This window comes from Protopterus annectens, chromosome 9.part0 (assembly GCF_019279795.1).
Source record: "Protopterus annectens isolate FY-2018-M chromosome 9.part0, PAN1.0, whole genome shotgun sequence".
In the NCBI taxonomy this organism is placed as follows: domain Eukaryota; kingdom Metazoa; phylum Chordata; order Ceratodontiformes; family Protopteridae; genus Protopterus; species Protopterus annectens.
Genome location: NC_056743.1, coordinates 68,978,251 through 69,005,373, shown reverse-complemented (window position 1 = coordinate 69,005,373; position 27,123 = coordinate 68,978,251). Strand labels below are relative to the sequence as shown.

Below are 27,123 nucleotides of genomic sequence, written 5' to 3'. Positions count from 1 at the left end.
AAGAGAGAGTTTTCCTAAGTAAGCACTGTTGCTTCTCAAAAGTGGTTTACATTGCACTTGCAAGCAAAGTAAAATTCTGTAACCAGTTTACTATTAATTTAAAAAATGTATACTGAATTCACAACTGGTATTAGAAGCACATTTATTTCATAAGTTCATAGATTAGTACTAAGCAAACTGCCCTTGTCTGCCATTTTTTAAGCCTAGCCAATTACACATGTAAGAATCAAACCCTGCACCTTATGTCTATAAGGTAACCACCTTAACGATTATGCCAACCTCCCACCAATTTCAAAAAATTTAAGGAAGCCTTGTTGCTTGCCAAAAGCTGCTACAACTCCTCTGCATATGGTGCAGCAAACTGTCACAACCCTGCACACTTTTTCTTACCCAACGGTTGCAAATCAAACTCAAAATTAAGGAGCAATAAATGCATAAAAGTGATGGAAATCATGATATTTTGCAATACTGAAGCTGTTCATCATCAACAAAACTTCCCCATCCAATTTTTGTGACACTGTACATCATCTCTCTGCTGGCCACTAAAATTCAGCACCTGAATTAACACAGCTGAGTAGCAATCGACATTCCTTGAAGATTAATGTGTTTATGAAGAGAAAACTGAAACGTCTTGATCCTGACAACCACAGTACAATTATTGTGCTGGCTTGCACATGTGCAAGCCAACACAAAAACAGCAATGATTACAGGGGTGAGTTTAGCATAATGGGTAAAGACTTTACTTCACAGATGCAAGGTACAAGGCTTGATTGTGATCTGATCTTTGGTTAAGAGCCAGGCTTGCAATATGAAGCTATGAAAACAGATTCAGTAGAATGTTCTAAATCACTGAGGTACAGTAACAAAAGTATACACTTTATGAATACATTTATGCCGAAACATTTACACTAACTGGACCAGAAAGAGATAAAACCAAAAGTAACATTACATTTCCAAAATGTCAAGGTTACTAACATTACTTAACTCAAGACAGCCAACCTGTTTGACAAGATCTGGCCTAATATGGTTTACAGAAAGACTGCCTTCTACAAATAAAACACAGTAGCATGCAAAATTGTTCAGTCACACAAATGTCGACACACAAAAGCATATGTGTGTGTGTGTGTGTGTGTGTGTTTGTGTATATATATATATGTATGTATACTGACGTCTCCTACCCCTGTTGACTGTATTCAGCATTATGTCCGTCTGGTGACAGCTCTCTCTTTATACCTCTGTCCACTGTGGAATTTGACATTTGCAGCGGCTTGGGATCTGTTGCATTCTCATTCATTGTATTCTAAAGGAAAATCAAAAGAACACAAAGTCGTCACTGCAAAATCACTGCAGAATTTTAGCACGTTTAAACACGGTCACAGCTTCTGCTTGTATGCTATGATTGTTAAATGTATTTATTTACTGAATTTGTAATAGTTAGGCAGGACTGTAAAACCACATGGCCCTTTTCTCAAAAGGATGGTCATCACGCTCACATACTTGCCAACCAATTATTCTGCTCTACTCACAGTGGCTTGAGATATACCTTTTTGCATAACAAGATAAAGCAGCAACAAGTCAGCAAAAAATGGCATCCTTTCAAGATATCCAATAATGAAAAGTTGTGTGCAATCTAATGAATAAGCTACTTCCTGTAGTAATTTTTTTCAGCCCTGATGAATAACAGTCATCTCATTCTTACAATAAACAAGGAGACTCCAAGCAGTTAACAGTGGGTAACGCTAGAAATAAAAAACAGATAAAAAATACCCAAGGACCCCACCACACACACACACACACACACACACACACACACACACACACACACACACACACACACACACACTTCTGCTGATCTATAACTCAAGAGCTGTGAGCAAACTGTTGGTAGAAAAAGGATCTGGCTTGAAGGCTCTTCTAATTAATGCATTCTATCAAAAACGGGTCAACACAAAAGAAGATATAGCAAAGAAATAATGTTGGTACATGTAATAAAAAAATGTAGGCTACCTATTTTGGATTAGCTCCTTAGGAAGGAAAAACACTGCATCTGAAGTTGGCTAGACGAAAGCACTCATTACTTTGAGTAGACAGAACTTAAAGCTCAAAGAAAGATCGCTTCATGTTTTTATTACTTGGTTTTGAGAATGTGTACATTCTACTCTGGCAAGCTGTCCATCTGCAAAATATCTAGAGGAATACAACAGGCAATCACTTTGAATAAAGAGGCTTTTCCTTTTCTTTTAAATGTTGGGACAAATGATGCAACCCTTTAGAGAAAAGGCAAAACAAACAAACACACTTTATGGAATATATGACAGCAGTAGCATGTCAGACTCCAAGCCGGTCACAAGTGGGGTCCCACAGGGCTCAGTCCTTGGCCCCCTGTTGTTCGGCATCTACTTCTCAGAAGTACAGGCAAACATAGGAGGACTATGGCTGACAAAGTTTGCAGATGACTGCAAACTGGGCGCCATAGTGGAAAGTACATCGGACACAGATATTCTTCAGAGGGGTCTCACGGAAACTGATAACTGGTGCCAGAGCCATGGCCTGAAGTTCAATGCCAAAAAATGTATAGTCATACCCTTCAGGAAAAACAAGGTAACCCCAAGCTACCATATAGGTGGCAATCCATTAAGCACAGAAGAGGTTATCAGGGACCTGGGGACCCAGGTTGACAGTGGCCTTTCTTTTGACACTCACATTGCTAAAGTGGTTAGAAAGACCTTCTACATTGCCCACCTGATCATGAAGGGATTCACATCCAGATCAAGTGAGGTCATTGTTCCCCTGTACTCTTCACTTATCAGACCAATGATCGAGTACAATGCCCCATTCGGGATGTATCTCACCCGACACCTGCAGCAATTGGAGAGACCCAAAAAGTTCCTCACCAAAAGGATAAAGGGACTCCAAAATCTGTCATATGCTGCCAGACTGAAGAAACTCCAGCTCTATTCAGTCGCATACCGCCTGCTCAGAGGTGACCTGTGCCTGACATACAAGGACATGTCCAACCCGGAATTAATGGACATGCTCCACCTCAAAAAATCCAAAACTACCAGATCCACTAGAGCAAGCGACTTAAACCTTAGCACGGATATAAATAGGACATGCTGGAGGGATAGATTTGTCACCCAGAGACTCCCTATGCTGTGGAATAGAATCCCAGTCCATGTGAGGCAGAGCACCTCGCTGGCTCTGTTCAAGAGAAATCTTGACCGGTGGATGGGAGATCGTAGGTTTACCCCAGGAATCATCTCTGTGTCACTGCTGGACAGAGGCACAACAAACTAATGGGCACAGTATTTTTTAACATAAGGGGTGGCGTAAGCCACAAAACTTTGGGCTAGGCTTATAAATGCCTTAGGGCAGATAGCCTAGTATAAACCTATGAACCTATGGAAAACACCTTCTAGTGAAGTCTGAAAAGGCTCAGAAAAAAAAAAAAAAATTCTACACATGCAAACCGCTGAAGTGCACTTGGAAATAGGAAAGTGTTACATGTAGACTTGGGCTCATCTTAACATTCCCTCAAGCATGGCTAGTGGTGAGTGCCTCTTATTCAAGCCCCTGGACATAAATGGGTTACTGAGTCATGCACTTCGGTTCTCTAAACTCAAAATCAGACAGTACACATGTAACTCTCAGACCACGTCTGTTGTGCAGAGCAAGAAAAGCAGAACTACTACTTACCATAAACAATAGATCTGTAACAAGAGGTTCATTCTTAGCAGCAAGTAAGACAGTGTACATCAGGCACCATGTTAGTGTGGCACTTGGAACTCCTTCAGAGTCTCGTTATCATGAAGCCCCCATGGTGCTCTTATGCTCTCAGATATCAACTTATTTGATGGCACACAATTGCAACTTATACAGCACTTGAGTCAAGAAATGATAGAAATTATACAAAAAGGTGATTACCAAAAAGTACTAGCAACTACCTGTCTTAGCAGTGGGACACCAGAAATGGAACATGTTGACTGTTTCAGGCTTGGTAGGGATCTAAAGTGTTACCAAGAATGCCCCACTTCTCACAAATAGTTCAGTTACCGTAACAGTAGATGTACTACTGCTCACTGCTGCAGTACTATTAACTGGAGGGATGTCCTACTAAGGATAGCCGTATGTATAGACAGCATACAAAAGCATGGGCACCCTGCCTTTGCACTTTATGCCTGACATATGATCTCAACTCAATGGATGCAGAGATACATAAAGGGGTGTACATATGCAAAGCACTTCACGACTTTCTTGCTCCAGATAGGGAGCTGAAACAGAAGTACATATAACTATATACATATGTACAAGTAAAAAAAAGAAGTGGAAAAAGATAAAGAGCTCACCTCAGCGCAACAAAAAGAAAGAAATGAAAGGGGAAGGAGGGAGGGAGGGATACAATACTGCAGCAGTGACCAGTTGGACATCTACTGTTATGGTATGTTCTTACAAAACTGTGCAATGCCCTGCCATGATCAATGTTGCACTACTATTAACTGATGGCAAATTCCCCAAACTACTTAAGATGATAGGAAGAAACTTGAACAGGGTTACGGTCTAAAAGACTTGGTAAAACTGACCTAACAAACCTTGTTCTAGCTCTAGAGAAAACACAACTCTTGCAATGTTTTGTAAAAGTGTGAATGGAAGACCAAGCAGCTGCTTCAAGAACAAATCTAAAATCCAGACCCATGAAGAAAGCCCCTGAAGAAGCAGCATCTCTAGTGGACTGTGCCTTGACTGGAACCAGAAACTGTTTACCATGAAAAGAGTAGCAAAAACAGCTAGCCTTGGATATCCAGTTAGAAACAGTTTGCTTGGAAACAGGAACAACCACTTTTTAACCCTGGAAAGAGGCAAAAAGCTGATCAGACTTGATTTTGTCCAACTATAATGCAAGTTGCATATTACATCCAAGGAATGTAGGATCCTCTCTCTGCTTTTCTGAAGAGAAGGAAAAAGAGATGCAAGTTAATTGGTCTGATTCAAGAACAGACAATTAACATCCCCAGGCTTTATAAAGGAAGGATCAGTATGGAAAGAAACTCCATTGTTATGAAAAATTAGGAAAGGAGGAATAACCATCAAGTCTTGCAACTCTGAAACCTACTTAGCTGATGTCAGAGTCACCAAAAGCCCTGTCTTCCAAGTATAAAAGTTAACCGAAGCAGAGGCAGCAAGGGGGAGAAGGTAAGCTTTTTCACTTCAAGTCTTAATAATGAGGGACAGCTCTTCATGGTAGTCTAAGGATACTTTTCAAAACAATTTTTGACCTGAAATCAAGATTAAAGTATTGGATCCAAAGGCAGACAAGCTGACAACTGTGTTTTTAATGGGAAAGTACTTTTCGGTGTCCTATGTTGGGCAAGTGTCTTTGGAGTAGGTGTTGTGTCACGCAAAGGGGTAAAAACTCAGGACTAAATGTTCAAAAGTCATTAAACATCTGAAGAAGTCCACAGGGATGAAAACATGGGGATTTTAATGCATTTATGTATATGTTCATTGTTTGTCTTTCTGTTTGGTCTTAACCGTTGTCTTGGAATAAACTGGATTTCTGGATTTTACAACCCGGTGGTCTTTGTGGTGCCTTTTCTTAGTTAAATGGTCATTTGATAAGGTTCCTGATTCCTTCTTAAGCACCAAAGGGGAATCTCTTTCATTTACAGATATACAATTTCCTTGTATTTGGTCTTCGAGCCTCCTGTAAAACCTTAAGCATGTCCTCAGAAAATTGGTACATAAAAGGAATCAAAATTCTGTCTTACAAAGACTTAGACTCAAAGTCTATTGACCAGGGTGAATTAAAGGCCTTTGTTCTGCGGAAGCCCATTTTGTGAGGTACATTGTGATTATTACCCCTAGCCAGATGAAAGATAAACGAGAATCAATTCTGCCTCAGTCAAAAGGGAGTTACCCTTAAGATTTTTGGCTTGTCCTTCTTGATCTTCATAAGTACTTTTAGAGAAAAGAATAAAGAAACACCAGTTTTCAAGAAAAGGTAATGGTGTCCACTCTCTACACCTGACAGCATGGCAGTCAAACAAAATAACCCTACATGTCTGTTTTGTATGGAGACAAAAGATCTATCTGTGAAATAACCCCACCTATGGAGAGGGGTCTATATTAGAACATCGAAGTTTCAGGTCTTCAAATGTTCTAATATCGACACCTAGTAACCAAAAGCTGAAAATAGCGAAGTTTTAGATAACCAAATTCTTTCCTAGGGAAATAATTTGGTTGTCCGTTCCTGTCACTTTGCTATTTTCAGCTCTGTGGTGGAAAGGTACGGTTGGGTTCAGGTAAGTGTGCGATTGTGTGGACGTGAGGGTTAGGGTGGGATAGCTGAGTTAGGGTTAAGGCATGGGTCAGGTAAGTGTGCGAATGTTTCGACGTGAGGGTTAGGGTGGGATAGGTGAGTTAGGGTTAGGGCACAGGTGAGGTGTGTGTGCGCGATAGTGACAGACCTTAGGGTTAGGGTTTGGGTTAAGGTAAGTGGGTAGATAGTGATGTATGTACCGTTTAGTGTAGGTTTAGATGTAAGATTTTAGGTATATGTGTGTGGATTGCTTTTTGTTAGGTGTGTTTGTGTTGTGTGTATATGTTTTGGAACAGCAAATTTTTTCCCTAGGAAAAAATTTGATGTTCTAAATTTTCGGTCTTACCAGTTTTCGGTTACTAGGTGTCGATATTAGAACATTCGAAGACCTGAAACTTCGATGTTCTAATACAGACCCTATGGACACTATCCAGAAATACTAATACAGACCCTATGGACACTATCCAGAAATACCTCTCCATTTAGCATCAGTGGGTCTATTTTGGATCTACTCAAACATTGGCTACCTTGTTTCTTCATAAGAATAGGTACAGTGCATAGAGAAAGATTTTATGCTGAATTGCTATTTCCCAAGATATTGAGGCCAACCTGTAAAGGCAATATGATCTGGTGAACCCCCTGATTGTCAATATAGCCCATAATTGTGCTGTTCTGTGAAGATTCTAATCGGACCGGAGTCCAGAGGTAACAGAGACTGAAGGTCTAACATAAGTGGCTTCATCTCCTTCATGTTTATGTTGTCCTTTCTTTCCTTTTAGGACCGTATACCTTGGACGCTGATGTCTCTGGAATAAATATCTCATGCCACATCCATGGCACTTGTAAATCAAGCTTGGCAAGAGTTAGAAAGCAGAAAAAACACTCCTTGGCTGAGTGAAATCTGGTTGAAAGTTCCTTCCTGATGAAAGTCAAGAAAAAGTTTAACAGGTGGTATTGCTGAATCCAGACACACATCCAAAACCATTGATTTTTTTTCTCACATGGAGTCTGGCATAAGAAACCACAGGAATCAATGAAGCCATGTAGCCCAAACCTCTGGAAATCTCTTTTGCAGAGGTCATATGCAAGGAAAGAATGTTCTGAAAGTAAGTGGTTAAAAAAAGAATCCTGTCAATGACAAATTTTCTTCCAGAGAACAAAGTGTAGATTCTGCATCATACGAAAAATGCGATCCTAATAAGGAATTATGGAAGAATTCTTTAGTTTAAGTGTGAACCCCAAGACTACCCAGAATATCTAAACTGCAAGGGAGTCAGAAGGAGCTCTTTGGTAGGAGCCTGAATGAGAAAATTACCTAGATAAAGAAATAAATTAATAACTTGAGGCCTACAGAAGCAATGACAGGAGCTAAGCACTTTGTGAACATCCTTGTGGCAGCAGAAAGACCAAACGGTAAAACAGAAAACTGAAACTGATATGTAGTCACACAAAAAAGCAAGATGTACTGTGGAAGAACAGAAAAATGAAGACAGGTGTCATTTAAAACCAAAGTCCCTAAGAAAGCCTGTAAAAGAATCATTGGAATTAAAGAACTGAACAGTCCACATCTTGAAACTTGTGACCTTGAGAAAAGTGTTGAGAAACAAATGAATCAAAAAAGTGAACTTCTTAAGCAGTAATACTGTAAGGAGTGAAAAGATATCCAACAGAAGAATTCAGATGGACACAGTGTGAAAAAGGGCTGCATGACAGAAGTCAGAAGAACAAAACTGTGACCCATAAAAACCTCACGTGTGATTTTAATTAAAATAGTGAATAGAATCAGAAATTTCAGAAATGGAGGAAGAGACAAAGGAAACATAGGAAAAGAAACAGAAATTGGTTCTACACGTTCACTGAGTTCCCAGGAAAAAACATTTCATTTGTCAGGAGTCTCCTGAAGCATCCAAGTACCCTGGATAATCCATTTTCCATAATGTCCCACAATCTAACCCTAGAGATGATGCATTCACTGTTGCTACAACTTATGAAGACTGTAGTTGGAAAGGGTTTCTCGACTAAAGGGTGTTTATGTCTACAAACCTCACAAAGTGGAATCCACAAATTACTTATTTCTTAGTTGCATGAGAAAGAAGATCTACTGGGGCATTGAGCATAGACTGGCTTAAAGAGTTAAAAAATAACTAGTCACCAAGAGGCACTGAGCCCTGAGACATGTCTCTGCTGGAACTAACTGAGCCAAATGAACTAAATTAACCAGCTGTTGGAGGGAAAGAATCCTGTCCCGAGGTGTCCAAATTGCTGCCTATAAAAAGCAGGTCCCTGAGCAGGTAGCAACTGAGACTTTGCAAGGCTTCCACATCAAGGAAGAAAATTGCTTAAGCTGAGACCCTCATGTGCCAGCCATGTTATCTAGCTATAGTACAGTGAAAAGACAGTTGTCCATGTAATGGAGGATATTGGTTCCCTGCAGTCTTTGATGAGTTGCAACCATAGACATGCACTTGGTGAACACACCAGGAGCTGAGATGATACCAGACTGAACGGCCCTGAATTGAAAACTGGCTTCAAAGTTGAAAGACGTTACTGTGGCAATCAGTTATTCCACTTTGATTACAGTCAAACAATTAGCTCAATAAAGCATAGTAATGCCTCCCTGTTCTTATGCAGTTGCATCTTATTGATGCTGCTATGCATCTAATACAGCCTGTTCATATTTTCCATTAACAATTTCAAATACATGCTACATGCACGCCACTGAAAGATTTCGTCTTAAATCTTACATGATGTGCAGCACAAGTGCACTGATATTTGACCCCTGTCATGTGCTGTTTAAGAGATATTAATTGCTGTTTATACAATTTATATCTTCATAATTTTCACATTTTCCTAAGTATCTCAGCAAATCTGTAAGACAGGCATAACTACTTAGCCTCATAATAAAAGCTCACAGATAAATACTCAAAATGCTGCTGACATTATACATGTAGCATGAGTTGCTAGTGAGAGATTATAAGTTGTTTACTAAACATTACACAATTAATATTTATTGTGTTTATTATGACTTACAAAATCCAGTTTAAGACCTAGAATCTAAAGAACAATGTCCATGTAAAGATTTGTTTATGCTGAATAGTTTGCCATGTACATTTCCTTAGTGTGCCTCATGGCTCCAGAGATATGAACATTTGTTTCAAATGTGAGGCTATAACTTGACTTTATCATTGGAAGTTAAAAGTACAATCCATCAGAGCTCTACTGGAGTGAATGCATCAAGGGGTGGGAACTGAGGATGCAGACTGTAAAAACAAATGACAATTACATTACAAACAGCAGTTAGTGATACTGCTTTTCAAGGAGAGTCAGTTTGTGCAACTTAGACCAACAAGCTGAAAAAAGTAATACGGGCTATTACTTCTTTCACCTTCTTCACAGTTAAACAGTAGTGGTGCACATAACAAAGCTATCTCTAGCAGTGAGAGGCAGGCTCTCTCTAAAAGCAAAGGGCACCTACCTGATCACTGTTAAATGACTGTTAATATAGATAGTCAGGGAAAAAAAAAAAAAAAGAGTGTACATGCCTTAGAACATAGTAAAACAAGTCTACTGTGTTTAATTGAAAGTTCATTTCACTGAATTTGAATTCACCCTGACCAAATCGCTGAAAGCTCAAATTACTGAAAACTCATTTCACCAAATCTCATTTCAATGAAGTGAAGTACTGGCACTGTGTAGAGTACTGTGAAGCAAGTAAAAGGTATATGCCCTTTTCCCCACTGTAGTGCGAGCCTGGAGTTAGTATATATAGTTAGGGGGGGTGTAGCCCCCGCCTCACCTAGTTTGGCTTTCTATTATATTTCACTGAAAGCTTCAAAACAATACATTTTAAACCATAGACATGCATACTTACAACACCAATGACTAAATCTTTCCAGAAAACAATATATACCCAAACTAAGTGGGGGGCTATGCCACCCACACCCCCAATGTGGGGAGCTGTGACCCAACACTCCCCTAACTATATATACTAACTCCAGGATCGCACTACAGTGGAGAAAAGGGCATATACCTTTTACTTGCCTTACAGTACTCTACACAGTCCCAGTACTCACTTCAGTGAAATGAGATTCGGAGAAATGAGTTTTCAGTAATTTGAGCTTTCAGCAATTTGGTCAGGATGAATTCAAATTCAGTGAAATGAGCTTTCAATGAAACAAAGTAGACCCAGTAAAATCTATTGCTCTGGCTATTATTTATTTGACTTTTATCATAGTTATCATAGTCAAACATTGCAACTGCAGACAGAAAGCAGATACCATTGGAGGTGGAGTGATGAGGCAGGCTGCATATGAAAGCAATTTGTTTTTATAGGATCAATGTTAATCACTGATAAAGCCCGCCAGGGAGTGGCGCATATGTATCTGACAGCAAGATGAAATCCACCATTGGGGTCTATTATTTACTTCACTAAAATCACAGTCAGCCCTCTAAGATATACAAAGAAAATGGTTGTCTTGTGGGGAGTAGGTAGTATACACATGAAGGCAAAAAACACTAATTATTTGACTACTCTACTATTAAATGATCATCAATTTAGTTTGCTGAGAAGAGGCACTACATGTATGAGACAGAAACAAGTCAAAATACATTACTGCTGTCATTACCAATTTAATTTTCACTACATTTAAACTCAGCAGTTTGTAAATAAAGTTACCGTCAAGGGTATATAGGACTACTGTTAAACAACTGCAATTTCTCTCAAAGTGGCAGTGCATGGTGTAAAAAGCATCAAGTGGCAATACATTGCTGTGGCCATTATTTCTTTCATGTCCCTCAAAGGCAAACATTAAGAGACATACACAATCAGAAAACAGTTATCTATGGATCAGGAAGGAGTCTGTATATGATCACTAATGTCACCTGATCACAATCAAACACTTTTTGACCTAGCTTGTCAGGGACAGTATGAATGAGTGTAAGGAAAAGAAAAACTATATATAAACAAATCATCATCATAGCTTTTATTTGTGGGCAGTTTATGCAACTTCAAGTGAAAAGCACTGTACCAAAAGGGGCACATTCAACTCGCGCAGTCTCAGTGAAAGGAACTGCAAAAGGTTTGCTGTATTTTGGTATCTTCCCTTCCGAGAATCCCTACAGCAAAAGTCTTCTGATTCAATTCCCAACAGACATGTATGCTTTTCTTTATCTCATGGGACAAATCTGTAGTGCAAAAAAATAATGCATACATTTTTGATTTATATCAGAAAAACTAAAACCGCATAATTTGTCACTAAAAGTGGATGTTCTCTAGCATTTACACTGCATATACACAAAAAGAAAACATTACTACCTGGAAAATAGTTGCCATCTCCAAAGACGGACAGAAGGTATGGCCAAATAACATCACAACAGTGTATGCCTGAAAATTACATCACAATGGGCAAAGCCAAAAATAATGCAGTGGTGTGTGGTCTTTGCCTCAGATTGATATGGCCGCAGACCATGACAGAGAATGCATATAATACTGCCCTGTCACAGGATAAATGATAAATGCAATACACACTGGCTGTACTATACTATACATGGTTAGGCCCCTCTGTTACCTGGGTAGTCTATATCTGATGCACAGAACAGTGAGGGCAGGACACAGTGCAGCTGTAATATATGCACAGGTGGGGAGAGTCACAGTAACAAGTATCAACAAACAACAGGCAGGAAGCGTGTGTGTGTGTTTGAGGGGTAGTGTTGCAGGCTAATGCTGTACATGAAACTGAAAGCCATGGAAGGGTGACAGTGAGAAGACAGTTAGACTAGGCATGGAGGGTATGACATTGCCAGTGTGTTGCTATTGGATGGTGGTGGATAGTGTTGGTGCGTGAGGGTGGGTATGCATGGACACAGCCCCAGCAGACACTGCAGTATTGTGCTGGGGTCTGATGGACCAGTCTGGGGCACAAGTAGAATTGTGTTTCGACCACAATTATCCTCTCCACAAATGTACCCTCTCCCAGGATGGGCACAAGCACAATTCACAGCATACAGAGAGGATGGAGAGGGTAGTTCTTGGTAAGTGCAAATAGTGGGATGTGCTAAGGGTGGTCTCGGCACAAATCCCAGTCCTTGTCTACATCCATGACACCAAACAGTGCCCTCAAAACTGGAAAGTGGTGGTGTGGAGGTGCCACCACAAGGGGTCCTAGACTATGCACAGCACTCTTCTGCAGTGGGTTTCTCCATCAAAGGTGGACCTGCCATAGGAGAATGTTGGCCATGATGTGTGACGACACAGGGAAATCTGCACTGCACAGGTTCCGACACCACTTGTACATGATGCTGCACAATATGACCTAGGTGCTCCTTCGGGTCATCCTGCAGACCTCATACTACTGAGATAAGCTCAGGTATAGCTGCATTAGTCTCTGCCTGTCCCTGTACAATGACCACAGTGAGCATAAAGATACTTGGATCAGTTGTGGACAGTACCCATGGCATGGTCAGCCATGGCACAATGAAACCTATATTCCTCCTCATGCTCAATGGATCTATCAGCAACCAAGGTTGACTCTGCCATTGGAGAGGACAGCGGTCCCTGGGCTGATGCGTAGATTTCATTCTGTCCTATGATAGCATCCTGAGCCTGTAGAAAGTTGAGAGGATATGGTCCATCACATTACCAAAGTCAATTACTGACACAGTGATCCCCGACTGTGCCAGAATTTGGCTGCCACCATCATCAAGGCCAAACAGTTTCCCCAGTATCAGACAAACCTATATCCAGAGTGGAGGAACCTGACAAAACAGCACCTGTAGAAACACATTATCCAGTCTAAGAATGAATCCTTCACCAACATCTTTAGTCTAGTGATGATACTCCATTACAACAAAGTTTTATGGAAAAAAATAGGGCTAATATAATTTGAGCAGACAGCTACCTACTTGTATTCTTGACATTCCTGCAACAAAGAAGCTGTGCTCAGTATGTGTACAAGCGGAAGCCCTTCATTTGATCGAAATTTCAAATGTTCAACACCCATATGGTCAGCACCATATGATGGAACATTTGAAAGGCCGACAAATGATAGCGGAGATCCCGCTACAGTGCAGAACTGGGAGATTCCCCTTTCCTGCACTGTAGTGCGATCTCACAGTGAGAATATTTAAGTAGCGAGGGGTGTGGAGGGTGCAGGGGGGCTTGCCCAACACTTTTTAGTAGTTTGCACTACTATTTCTGGTTGTTGGCATTTCAAACTGTCGGCTATATGGTGTCGGCATTTTGAAACGTCGGCAATCTGAAGTAGACCCATACAACCATGTACAGGAACAGGTGTTAGGATAGTACCACATGTTCAGATATAACCTCTGGGGGCATTACCAATTTTCATTCATGGTAGCTCCTGCAATTCTGCACCAAAGTACACAACACCAATGCGACTATCTGGACCCCATCCAGATATGCCCGAACTCCTCAATGCATGTCAGTGCTGAATCTCTCAAAACCAAAAATAAAGACGAATCCAGAAATAAAACTGACAAACAGAAAGGAAACTTGGACTAAACAAATTAGTCCACAGGAAACAACCACGACAAATAATAAAATATAAAATAATATAACAGCTTATTTAATCAGGTCTGTTTGGCGCTTTCTTCCTTAAAACCTTAGCAGGACTTCATCAGAACAAACCATATCAAACCAAGCAGCATTTTTAAATAAACTTTCTATGATCATGTGACCAACAGTCAAGCCATGTCACAAAGCATTTTTACATATAAAACACATGCATACTAATATCATTTTAATATCTTAATTAAACAATTTAAGTGCAATGGCAAACTGGTTATAAATACCATCAACTAATGTGTTCCTGTTCAATTTTAAAACACTCAAAACAGAGATCTGATCATTTAATCAACATACATCAGCTTTAAGCCATAAATTGCCAAATGAACAAACTGTCTTTTATTAAATGTTTCCATGTGACTTCCCTCAAGCCTTTATGAATTCTCTCTGCAGCACAAAAAACTTAATTTAATAAAATTTCTGCATTTATATGCACGTTCAGCAACTGCATTATTAAAACCTGTTTTTGAAACAGTTGCTCGTATAAGTAATCTTATAAGTAAGCACTAATAAACTAAAGCACTACAACCTCTTATACTCCCTTTAAGTACTTGGCTCCCTATTGGTCCTTTTTGATCAGTCAAAAAGTAGTTCCTTATACTATTCTGGCATGTCCAAAAGTCAGTTTCGGGTTTACTCTCCAGTCCAGCTGGTGAATCTGGGAATCTTGAGGCAATGTTACAACTGCCTTATGTACACAGACCACCCATTCCTCCTCCCAACAAGCTCAAATATATGTGAGAGATGCAACTATATAGCCAAACTGGAGGCTGAGCTCTCTCAACCCACTACTGGCGCAGTCAGTCAGGAGGAGAAGGTAACCACACACACCACAAATCCAGTCTCAGATAGACCTATCGCAACAGCAAACCAAACACATAAACACACAAAAACATACTCGGAGGCTCTAAATAAAATTATGGACAAGCAGCAGAGACCTCCAAAGCAGACATCCAAGCAACCGCTACCCCACAACAATACCCACATATCACATAGTTCACAAAGTCAGTGTACCACACAGTCACAGCCCTTAAGGCTAAACACACCTAATACACTTGTAATAGGTGTCACCTGACGTCCCACTCACCAGGCTGAACAAGGAGAAGGTCACTGTAAGCTGCCTGTCGGGTGCCAGGATCCACCACATAACACAAGCACTCAGGTCACTCCAAAGCAAGTACAAATATGACTCCATCATTGTCCATGCTGGTGTGAATGACCCGAGACATACCTCCCTGGACTACATGAAAAGAGACTTAGAGGAGCTCCCTGATCATGTAGCCCAGGCCAGTATGATCCTGACCTTGAGTAGCATCTTACCCTCACCAAGAATGATGCCACAGTATAAAGACAAAATGATCAATTTTAACAACTGGCTAAAGTATTGGTGTCATTCAAAGGGGATCCAGTGTCTGTCAGCCTGGGATGACATGCTTGACAAGCCACGTTGCTTCGCTAGGGACGGCTTGCACCTGTCACCCCTGGGCTTTCGAATACTGGCTAAGGCTCTTGCCACCCCCATAGTGCCTTTTTTACCCACCTCCATAGACAACACAAGGAAAAAGAAACTAAGGGTAATGCTGCTCAACGCCAGAAGTCTAAACCTCAAGATACATGCACTCGAGGCTCTCCTCAGTATGGAGAATATTGATATCTGTGAAGTAACAGAAAAGTACAGTTTTGTACCTACCATAAATGTAGATGTCCGAACAGGATAGCATCTGCAGTCCTTACAAATGGGTTGTCCTGTCGTCAGGCAGCCCTTTGGTCGGCCGGATTCCAAAGTCTGGGTCCGGCTTCGGCTGGTGTCGCACTTCACCCGACGTCATCTCTGCTGGTCTTCGGGTATAAAGGCATCAGCCAATGCCATTTTCCTCAGTGTTTCTTGCCCCAGATGCCAGTTGCCCTCTTGGGTAGCTAAATTTTTGAGTAAATGCCAATGTTTCCAAAAAGTAGAAGGCAAACACAAAAAATAAGCATGTATGTACATATATACAAACAAATACACCATAAGAGATCCCCCCCCCCCCCAGCTAGCTATTAGGTGGGAAAATACCCTAGGAGTACCACAGAGGGGAAGGAGGGTGGGTAATCCTGACTGCAGATGCTATCCTGTTCGGACATCTACATTTATGGTAAGTACAAAACTGTACTATGTCCTTCAAGGATGCATCTGCAGTCCTTACAAATGGGTAGAATACCATAGCCAAACCAGGGGAGGAGGAAGAAGAATTATGGTGTAGTTAGGATCCCTTGCAGAATTATGGTGTAGTTAGGATCCCTTGCAAAACAGCAGTGGCAAACCCTGCTCGGGATCTAGAGTATAGAGGTAAGTTATAATGCTTGGCAAATGTATGCACGGAGGTCCAAGTAGCAGCCTCAATAATGTCCTTGGTAGCCACTCCTCGTAAGAAAGCTGTGGTAGTGGCTGTAGCCCTTGTAGAATGAGGCCTTATGTTCTGTGGAATTTGCTTTCCATGGTAGGAGTAACAGAATCTTATGCAATTTCCTATCCACTTGGAGATTGTCTGTTTGGAAATTGCTTTTCCTTCCCTTCCTGTTGCATAAGCTACTAGAAGCTGGTCAGTTTTTCTATTGCCCTTGGTTCTGTCCAGGTAGTAGCGCAACTGTCTATGTACATCCAAGGTATGCAGCAGTCTTTCCCCCCTGTTCTGTGGGTTGGGAAAGAAGGTAGGTAGGTGGATTGCCTGGTTTAGAGACACTCTGGATACCACCTTAGGCATAAATGTAGGATTAGTTCTCATGGACACTCTATCTTGATGGAAGATTAGGAAGGGTTGTACTGCCATTAAAGCCTGTAGTTCCGAAACCCTTCTTGCTGAAGTAATTGCCAGTAGGAAAGCAGTTTTCCAGGATAGGTGTTGAAAATCTGCTGTTGCTGCTGGCTCGAATGGAGGGAGTGTCAATTTTTCTAGCACAAAGTTCAAGTCCCATGCTGGTAATGGTGGTTTCCTAGGAGGTTTTACATTCTTAATTCCTCTCAGGAACTGCCTGAGTAGAGGATGTGAGAAGACAGGGGGATCGTAGCTGTATTCTGCAGAAATAGCTGATGCATGTATCTTGATGGAGGAATAGGACAGGCCTGTATGGAGAAGCTCTGCCAAGTACTCCAGGATGTTGGCAATATCTACCTTTGACACATCTTTCCCTCTTTCAGTACTCCAAATGACAAACCTTTTCCATTTTCCTGCATAGTTCCTTCTTGTTGAAGGTCTGCGGGCCTCAAGGATAATGTCTTTAACCCTTTGGGATAAATCTGGGTTAGTTGCTCTTATGTAATGTTCCAGGCAGTCAGTTGCAGAGTTTTCAGGTTTGGATGCAGGATGTTGTAGTCGCTCTGAGTTAATATCAAAGGAATCAGGGGCAGTGTCCATGTTTCCCCCCGAGACATGCTCCTTAGCAATGGATACCAATGTTGTCTTGGCCAATTTGGAGCTATCAGAATTATCCTTGGACGTTCCTCTTTGATTTTCAGTAGTACCTTGTGCATCAAAGGAAGAGGTGGAAATGCATATGCTGTCAGGCCTTTCCAATTGAAGGATAGAGAGTCCACCTTCCAAGCAAGTGGGTGGTATGTCCTTGTGCAGAATTTCTTGAGCTGGTGATTGAGTGGGGATGCAAATAGGTCTATTTGTGGTATTCCCCATTTCTTTGTGATGGCCTTGAAGATGTCCGGGTGTAGCATCCATTTGTGAGCATCCGAGGTAGTTCTGCTTAACATGTCTGCTAGGATGTTTTCTTTTCCCGGTACAAATATTGCCTGTAATTGAATGTTGTAGCTCAGAGCCATATTCCATAGTTCCAGAGCCATTCGGCATAGGGGGTATGAATGAGTGCCTCCCTGTTTGTTGATGTACCACATGACTGTGGTGTTGTCTGTCCTTATCATCAATTGGCCTTCTTTGAGGAATGGTCTGAAATTCTGGATTGCTAGTTTTACTGCCAGCATTTCTTTTTGATTTATGTGCAGGTGCAGCTGATCTGGAGTCCATAAGCCTTGAATGCACTTGTCCAGCATGTGGGCCCCCCAACCGAGGTCTGAGGCATCCGTTGTGATGGTTTGGCTTGTTTGAATGTTGTGGAAGGACAAACCTGGGTTTGACTGGCATGCCTGGGCCCACCATAGGAACTCTTTTTTCAGGCATGGGATTAGTGGTATTTTGGTTTCTAAGCTGTGCTTGTGTTGAGACCATAAATTCTTTAGGTACCATTGTAGCTTTCTCATATGCAGTCTGGCATGGGGGACCAAGATTATGCAGGATGCCATGAAGCCCAAGGCCTGCAGTACTTTCCTTGCTGTTAGTTTGTTCTGCTTTGTTGATGCCAAGAAGTAAAGAGGAAGTTGTTCTTGTTTTTCTGCAGTTAGGAATGCCATCTGTTTTACTGTGTCCAATTCTGCACCCAAGAATGTCCTTGTTTGGGATGGTATCAGCCTTGACTTTTTTAAATTGACTGTGTATCCCAGGGCTTGTAGTAAGCAAATGACTCTTTCTAAGTCTTGTGTCAGCTTGCTTTTGGTGTCCGCTTGTATCAGGCAGTCGTCCAGGTATGGATAAATTTGGATTCCCTGAAGCCTGCAATGAGCGATTACTGATGCCAGGCATTTCGTGAACACTCTGGGCGCAGTAGATAAGCCAAAGGGCAATGCTGAGAATTGATAATGCTCTGATCCTGCAAGAAATCTGAGGTATCTTCTGCAAATTGGTCGTATGGGGACGTGCAGGTATGCCTCCTTGAGATCTAGAGTTACCAGCCAATACTCCTTGCCCAGCATGGGAAGAAGTTGCTGTAGGGTCAGCATTTTGAATTTTGGAACAATGATGAATGTGTTTAAAGCGGACAGGTCGAGAATAGGTCTCCAACTTTTCTCTTTTCTTGGTACTAGGAATAGTCTGGAGTAAAATCCCTTTGTCTCTTGTGATATAGTGCCAGTTTTTTGAGAATAAGGCTAACTTTCCGCCTAAGGGTGCTGCTATTTGTTCCCTGGTAGGCGGTGTCAGAGCCAAGTCACTGTGATTGTCCTGTTGCAGTGGTAGTGGTTGTATCTGTGCTTCGCTGGTTATTGCCTTGCCACTGGCGTCCCCTGTAGGCACCTCCTCTGGATTGATTTCTGCCTCTGGAACGTCTATTCCTGCCTCTCTGATTTTTAGAGGAGTCTGGAAAGGACCAATTTTTGGAAGGCCAGTTCCTGCTGAACCTTGGGGGCTGAACCTGTAAGAAATCTTTAACTGTTTGTACAGATTTTGCCTTCTCTTCCATTTTCTTCATTACTTGTTGGGCAGGAGAGCCAAATAGACTGACCTTATCCATAGGAGCATCTAATAGCTTTGTTTTAACATGATCCGGCAAGACCTGTTCTTTCAACCATGCATGCCTTCTTATAACTGTGCCAGTCATGGCTGATCTAAATGAAGCCTCCAGTGCATCATAGCCACATTTTAAAGAATGGTTACTAACCTGCTGAATGTTATTCACCATTTCTAGAACAGATTTCTTATCTAAGGAATCATCAGAGGACAGTTTCTTAGTTAACTGATCAAGCATAAACTCTTGGTATTGGATCATATGAAACTGACAGTTCAGAGCTCTAGCTGAGAGAGTAGCAGAGGTGTATACTTTTTTACCCCATCTCTCTAAGGACCTGGATTCCCTATCAGAAGGTAGAGGGTTTTTTGTTGAAGTTGAAGCTACTGCCTTAGGTCCCTGGGAGATAGTCTCAGGATCTGCAAAAGGAGCCTTGTATAAATGGTGATGAGTGTCCGGTACCCTGTAAAACCTATCGGGCTTAGCAGGGGCTGGAGGTAAAGAATCAGGAGCAGTGCAAACATCATTAAATGCATCATCCACAACAGGAAGGACTGGAGGTATAGCTAAGGGCCTATGTTGCGGTAAGTGTAAAAAGGTCCTAAGCCTTTTTCTTGAATCTGAGAAATCTTGTCCCTGCCATTGGAATTGCTCTCTCATGGCATGTAAGGTTTCCCCAAAGGAAAATTCCTCTGGTGGAGAGGCAGAAGGAATAGATTCTTCAGCATCAGAGTCTTCATAAGTAGAAAAAGGAGCCTCTGGATGGTCTGTATTGTCTGAAACATCAGAAGAGTCATCTGAGGACACTGGCTCAGGGGGCTCTGCTCTAGGTTTCTTTTCTGGAGGTTGAGAGGCCCTGTCTGGGTGAGATTGGGATCCCCTTATTAAAGAGATGAGATCCTCTGTCAGAGTAAGCATTTGGGAACTGGAAGTGGGCCTGTGGGAGGGGGGCTTTACAGGCACAGACTTAGCAGTTTTGGCTGCCTTAGCCCTGGCAAAGGCCTTTATAGACATGGCTGCAGGAGGCCTAGCAGCACCACGTGCTGGGGTAGAGACATCCAAAGGGATGGTGTCCGATAATTCTAGAGAAACCACATTAGTAGGCAAAACTTCAGAGGCCGATTCAACTAGGGTAGAAGGGGCCTCAGTAGTAGTCATGGATTCGGCTGAAGATTGAACCGTTTGCTCGGTTTCGGCCGAAACCGAGACACTCGCGGTTTGCTTAACCGTGGTTTCGGCCGAAACCGCGGACCGCGAGTGTCAGTCCTTTTCTTTGCGTTTCTTAACAATTTGAGTAGTCGGAGGATCTGACGGCATAATGTACGCAAATTCTGAGCCAAAAAACTGTTCAGCAAACTCCGACCGACGCCTAAGCGTTCGTCGGTTGAAGGAAGCACAGGCTGAACAAGCTGCTACGTCGTGGTCTGGGCCTAAACAAGGTAAGCAGTAAGAGTGGAAATCTTTATGCGGTATTTGTTTCCCACAAGTTAAACAGTTATTCACTTTTTCTGACATCGGCTGAGGCAAGAAAGAGTCCCCAATGGGTACTTAGCTTTTAGAAGTCTTCGAAGTAATATTCGGTAGTAGTAATCTCTGGATCTGACCGACCGGCACTTGCGAACAGCTTCTGCTTCGGGCGCCACGCGGCAAGAAAGACTGAGGAAAATGGCGTCGGCTGATGCCTTTATACCCGAAGACCAGCAGAGATGACGTCGGGTGAAGTGCGACACCAGCCGAAGCCGGACCCAGACTTTGGAATCCGGCCGACCGAAGGGCTGCCTGACGACAGGACAACCCATTTGTAAGGACTGCAGATGCATCCTTGAAAGACATCCTGGTTCAAGGCTCCCGAGAGCACCCCAGCACTACCAGGTTATACCTCATACAATGCTTTTCGGCCCCAAAACTCGGACCGAACCACAAAAGGAGGGGGAGTATCCATATTCATCAAAGATACCCACACCTCCAGGTTAGTGGCACTGCACGAAGCATTGGAGACCGTCCGTGTGCAACTAACAGTGGGCAAAAAGTACAGTTTTGTACCTACCATAAATGTAGATGTTCGAGTGCTAATACAGCTGCAGTCATAACAGATGGGTTGTCCTGCCGTCAGGCGGGTCCTCGGTCGGCCGAATTCCAAAGTCTAGGTCCGGCGTCAGATGTTGTCGCTTCTTCCCTGACGTCAGTGCGGCAGGGGTATAAAAGAACCAGCCAACGCCATTTTCTTCAGTTTTTCTTGCCCCAGATGTCAGGTGGCCCCAGAAGGAAGGCAAAACATAAACTTATGTAATAATGCAGTGTAATATAATAAAAAAAAACAGTAGTTTGCAAGCAAATACACCATAAAAGAATACCCCAATAAGGTTGTATGAGGAGGTGTTTGTCATAAGGCCTGTCCCAAGATGGGATGGAGGGAGGGAAACCTGGACTGCAGCTGTATTAGCACTCTAACATCTACATTTATGGTAGGTACAAAACTGTACTATGTTCATCGTGCATACAGCTGCAGTCATAACAGATGGGTAGAATCCCAAAGCTAAAAAAGGGGTGGCAGGCACTAAGTGGAACTAGGAGGAGCAAGGATGCCCTGCAAGACTGCTGTGGCAAAGCCCGCTCTAGATTTTGAGTATAGTGGAAGGTGATATTGCTTGGAGAAAGTGTGTACAGAACTCCAAGTGGCTGCTTCCAAAATATCCTTGGTAGGAACCCCACTGAGGAAAGCTGCAGAGGTAGCTGTGGCCCTGTGGCCCTTGTGGAGTGAGATCTGATGCTTGTAGGTACAGTTTTACCATGAAATGAGTAACAAAAGCGTATGCAGTGGGCTATCCATTTTGAGATTGTCTGTTTGGAAATAGCCTTTCCTTGAGCACCTGTAGCATAGGACACAAAGAGTTGCTCTAATTTTCTGAATGGCTTTGTCCTGTCCAAATAATAACGAAGTTGTCTGTGAATGTCCAAGGAATGTAGTAGTCTTTCCCATTTGCTTTGTGGGTTAGGATAAAAGGTAGGTAAGTGGATAGTCTGATTTAAGGCTACACTGGATACTACCTTTGGCATAAAGGAAGGGTTGGTCTGTAAGGAAACTCTGTCTTGATGGAAAATGATGAAAGGTTGCACAGCCATGAGGGCTTGTAGTTCCGAAACCCTGCGTGCAGAGGTGATAGCCAGAAGGAAGGCTGTTTTCCATGATAAATATTGCAGTTCTGTTGAAGCAGCTGGCTCAAATGGAGGCAGGGTCAGTTTTTCTAAAATGAAGTTGAGGTCCCAAGCAGGTACTGGTGGCTTCCTTGGGGGTTTTATAGTCTTAGCCCATCTGAGGAACTGTCTTAAGAGAGGATGAGAGAATAAAGGAGGATCAGTGTTGTATTGCGCAGAAATGGCTGAAGCATGGATCTTGATGGAGGAGAAGAAAAGTCCACTGTTTAACATCTCAGCTAGGTACTGTAATATTTGAGGTAAATTTAGTACCCAAGGATTCTGGCCCTTTTTCTGATTCCAGGCACAAAAACGTTTCCATTTGGCGGAGTAGGCTTTTCTAGTAGAAGGCCTTCTGGCCTCCAGGATGACATCCTGCACCTCCTTGGAGAGGAGGGTCTGTTGGGAAATCAAGGAATCCTCCATGCAGCTAGATTGAGGGTTTTCAGCTGACTGTGAAGAGTTTTGAAGTTGTGCTGGGACAACAGAAAAGGGACTAGAGGTAGGATCCATGGTGGGGAATGTGTCAGGCTCCTCAGGAGTGGATACCAGTGTTGTCTCGGTCAGTCTAGAGCAACAAGAATCATCATTGGCCTGTCTGCTCCGGCTTTTAATAGAACTTTGGGCAGCAGAGGAAGACGCGGAAAGGCATAAACTGTCAATGCTGTCCAACTGAAAGAAAGTGTGTCCACTTTCCAGGCCTGTGGATGATAGGTCCTTGGGCAAAATTTTTTCAGTTGGTAATTTCTGTGGGTAGCAAAGAGATCTATGTCTGGCCTTCCCCATGCCTGAATCATCTTTGCAAAAACTTGAGGATGCAACTTCCATTCGTGTGGATCGGTCATATTTCTGCTTAGGTTGTCTGCCAGCGTGTTTTCCTTCTCTGGCAGGAATTGTGCTTGAAGTTGGATTTGTAATTCCAGAGCCGTGTTCCAAAGAGACATGGCTAGTCTGCACAGGGGGAATGAATGAGTTCCTCCCTGTTTATTTATGTACCACATCACTGTGGTGTTGTCTGTCCTTATCAATAGCTGGCCTGGATGCAGTAGGTCTTTGAAGGCCATAACAGCATTTTGTACTGCTAGCATTTCCTTTTGATTGATGTGTAGGTGCTTTTGTTTTTGGGACCATTTGCCCTGAATGCACTGATCTGTCATGTGCGACCCCAGGCGTAGTCCAAGGCGTCTGTTGTGATGATTTGATTTGCTTGTGGCATGCAGAAAGGGAGACCTATATTTCTTTGGCATGCTTGAGCCCACCACAGAAATTCCTTTTGAAGACATGGAATGAGTGGTATAATTGTTTCCAAACTGTGGCTGTGTTGAGACCATAAGTTTTTTAGGTACCATTGAAGTTTCCTCATATGCAGCTTTGCACATGGGATCAGCAGGATGCAAGATGCCATGAATCCCAGAGCCTGCAGGACTTTCCTTGCAGTCAGCCCAGTGAAGGTTGCCATTTTTCTGAAGTATTGAGATAGTTGCCCTTGCTTCTCTGGCGTGAGGTAGGCAATCTGGGTGTTTGTATTCAAGCTGGCACCCAGGAAAATTATTGCTTGAGAGGGTATTAGTTTTGATTTCTTTTTGTTGACTGTATCCCAGAAAGTTCAACAACTTTATTACAAACGCCATGTGTTTCAGAAGTATGTGCTTGCTGTCCGCTTGGATCAGGCAGTCGTCCAGATATGGGTATATTTGTATCCCTTGAAGTCTGCAGTAGGCAATTACTGATGCCAGGCATTTCGTGAACACTCTGGGCGCAGTTAATAAGCCAAAGGGCAATGTAGAGAATTGATAATGGGTTGAACCTGCAAGAAATCTGAGGTATCTTCTGCAATCTTGTCTGATAGGGACATGCAGGTAATGCTTCCTTGAGATCCAATGTTACCAGCCAAGACTCCTTGCCCAGCATGGGAAGAAGCTGGTGTAATGTGAGCATCTTGAATTTTGGTATGAGTAAATATGTGTTTAGGATGGATAGGTCCAAAATAGGTCTCCAATCTTTGTCCTTCCTTGGTACCAGGAATAGTCTGGAATAAAAACCTTGACCCTGTTCTTGTGCAGGTACCTCTTAAATAGCTTTCATGTCCATGAGAGCTGAAATTTGTTTTTGTGCCTCTGCCCTTTGATTTTGTGGCAGGTTTGGCATGCCTGTCATTTTTGGAAGGGTGTGAAAGTGGAATCTGTAGCCTCTGTCTATAATGTCCAGGATCCATTTGTCTTTTGTGATAATATGCCAATTTTTTGAAAATAATACCAGCTTTCCGCCTAAAGGTGCTGCCATTAAGGCTTTCCTTGGCATGCAAAGGGGAAAGTCATTGTGTCTGCTTTCTGAATGGCTGTGATCTATCCTCTCCAGCTCTTGTTGTAGGTGCTTGCCATTGTCTGGCTCTAAATGATCCTTGAGATTGCCCTCTACCCCTCGGGCGCCTGTATCTACCTCTTTGAGGTCTGTCCATGGCTGGAAAGGACCAATTTTTTGAAGTCCAGTTTCTGCTGAAACGTGGAGGTTGTACCTGTAGGAAATCTTTCACTGTTTGCATTGATCTTGCCTTTTCCTCCATTTTCTTTAATACCTCCTCAGCTTTAACACCAAACAATACATCTTTTTGAAGAGATGCATCCAGTTATTTAGCTTTGACATGATCTGGTAAGGTTTGCTCTTTGAGCCAAGCATGTCTACGTATGACAGACCCTGTAACAGCAGCTCTACATGAGGCCTCTAAAGCATCAAAACCACATTGCAAGGTATGTTTACCCACTTGCTCTGCACTATGCAACAAATCCTGCAACTCCTTCAAGTCTGGTTGTTCAGGTTGTGTCATTTTACTTTTCAACTGAGATAACAAAAACTGTTGATACTTTAACATATGGAACTGACAGTTTAATGCCCTCATGGTTAAAGTGGCCGAGGTGTATACCTTTTCCCCCCATCTTTCTAAAGCTCTGGAATCTCTCTCTAAAGGTAATGGGTTTTTGGCAGTAGAGGCCTTAATTCCCTTGGGACCCTGTGAAATAGTTTCTGGGTCAGCAGCATGGCTTTTGTATAGGAATTGGTGTGAATCAGGAACCCGGTAATACCTGTCAGGCTTAACAGGAGCTGGAGGTAAAGAATCTGGGTTAAGGCTGGCCTCTGTGTACACATCATCTAGTATGTCCAAGACAGGAGGGATAGCCAGAGGCCTGTGCTGAGGAAGCAAGAGAAAATCCCTGAGCCTTTTCTTGGAATCTGAGTAACCTTGGCCTTCCCAGTGGAAGTGTTCCCTCAAGGTATGTAAGGTTTCCCCAAAAGAATAGTCCTCAGGTGGGGGAGACAGACGGAATGGACTCCTCAGCATCAGAATCTTCAAAAGGGGAATATGAATATTCTTGGCCTTCAGAATGTTCTGAGGCAATAGAGGCCTGGTCTGAGAACCCTTGATAAGAGTAATCAAATCCTCAACCATTTTGAGCATCTGTTTTTTAGGCATGGGGCCTTGAGAGGGGCTCTGTGGGGCTTGTCTTTTAGTTTTCATGGCTGCTTTAGACTTTGTGAAAGCTTTAATAGAAAAAGAGGAAGGCCTGAAGACACTCTGAGAGGTGGCAGGCCTGTCTAAACTCTGAGTTTCCCCGCCAAGAGTGGCGTCGGTATCTGTAGTCGGGGTTGGGGCCGAGAAGCCTGCGACCTCGGGCACAGAAGACACCTCTAAAGGAGCGCATCAGTACTCAGGGGCTGCGTAGGCACCTCGCTGAGAACCGGAGCACCTGTAGCCGGCTTTAGCGTGGTGTCGGTAGAAGTCGCGGACCTCGTGTGTCGGTCCTTATTTTTGCGTCTTTTACTCAAAACTGGAGTCGGAGTATCCGACGACATAATGTAATTAAATTTTTTGCCAAAATAGTGTTGGGCGAACTCCGCCCGATGCTTAATAGTGCGTTTGTTGAATCTAGCGCAAAAACGACAGGCCGAGATGTCGTGGTCTGGACCTAAGCAAGGAATGCAGAAGGAATGGAAATCCTTATGCGGTATTTGCTTCCCACATGAAATGCAATTATTAACTTTGTCTGACATCGGTCTGAGGCAAGAAAAGTTTCCCAATGGGGTACTTAGCTTTCAAGAAGACTTCGGCTGAAAAATTTTCATAATCTCAGGAGCTGGCCGACCGGCACTTGCGAACTGCTTCTGCTTCGGGCACCGCACGGCAAGAAAGACTGAAGAAAATGGTGCTGGCTGGTTCTTTTATACCCCCGCCGCACTGACATCAGGGAAGAAGCGACGACATCAGACGCTGGACCTAGACTTTGGAATTCGGCCGACCAAGGACCCGCCTGACGGCAGGACAACCCATCTGTTATGACTGCAGCTGTATGCATGATGAACATCTGCCTTTCAGTTTGTAGACTGCTACAGACCACCCTTCCAAACTCAGGAACCCCACTCGGCTTTCCTGAGAACATTGGAGAATATGAAGGTCTCTCCAAACACCATTATATTGGGTGACTTCAACTACCCAAACATAGACTGAGAGCACTACTCAAGCCCAAACACCCTCGCCCAATGATTCCTATAATTTATAAACTCAAATGCTATGGAACAACTGGTCACCACTCCCACAAGAGGGGAAAACATATTGGACCTGATCATCACCAACATGGGGACTCTATGTTCCATACCAGAGGTATACCCCTCATTGGTAAGATCTGACCATAAATTAATCTCACTGGACATC

General features: G+C 42.7%; 1 protein-coding gene across 1 annotated transcript in view; it reads right to left on the bottom strand.

The window, feature by feature from the left end:
* Positions 1-27,123, bottom strand: part of PRDM11 (PR/SET domain 11) — a 598,061-nt gene that overhangs the window by 478,634 nt on the left and 92,304 nt on the right. Inside the window, exon 3 of the mRNA XM_044082559.1 lies at positions 1,179-1,300. Coding sequence (XP_043938494.1) covers positions 1,179-1,294 — 116 coding nt within the window. The 5' untranslated portion in view covers positions 1,295-1,300. The remainder of the gene's footprint in view (positions 1-1,178; positions 1,301-27,123) is intronic.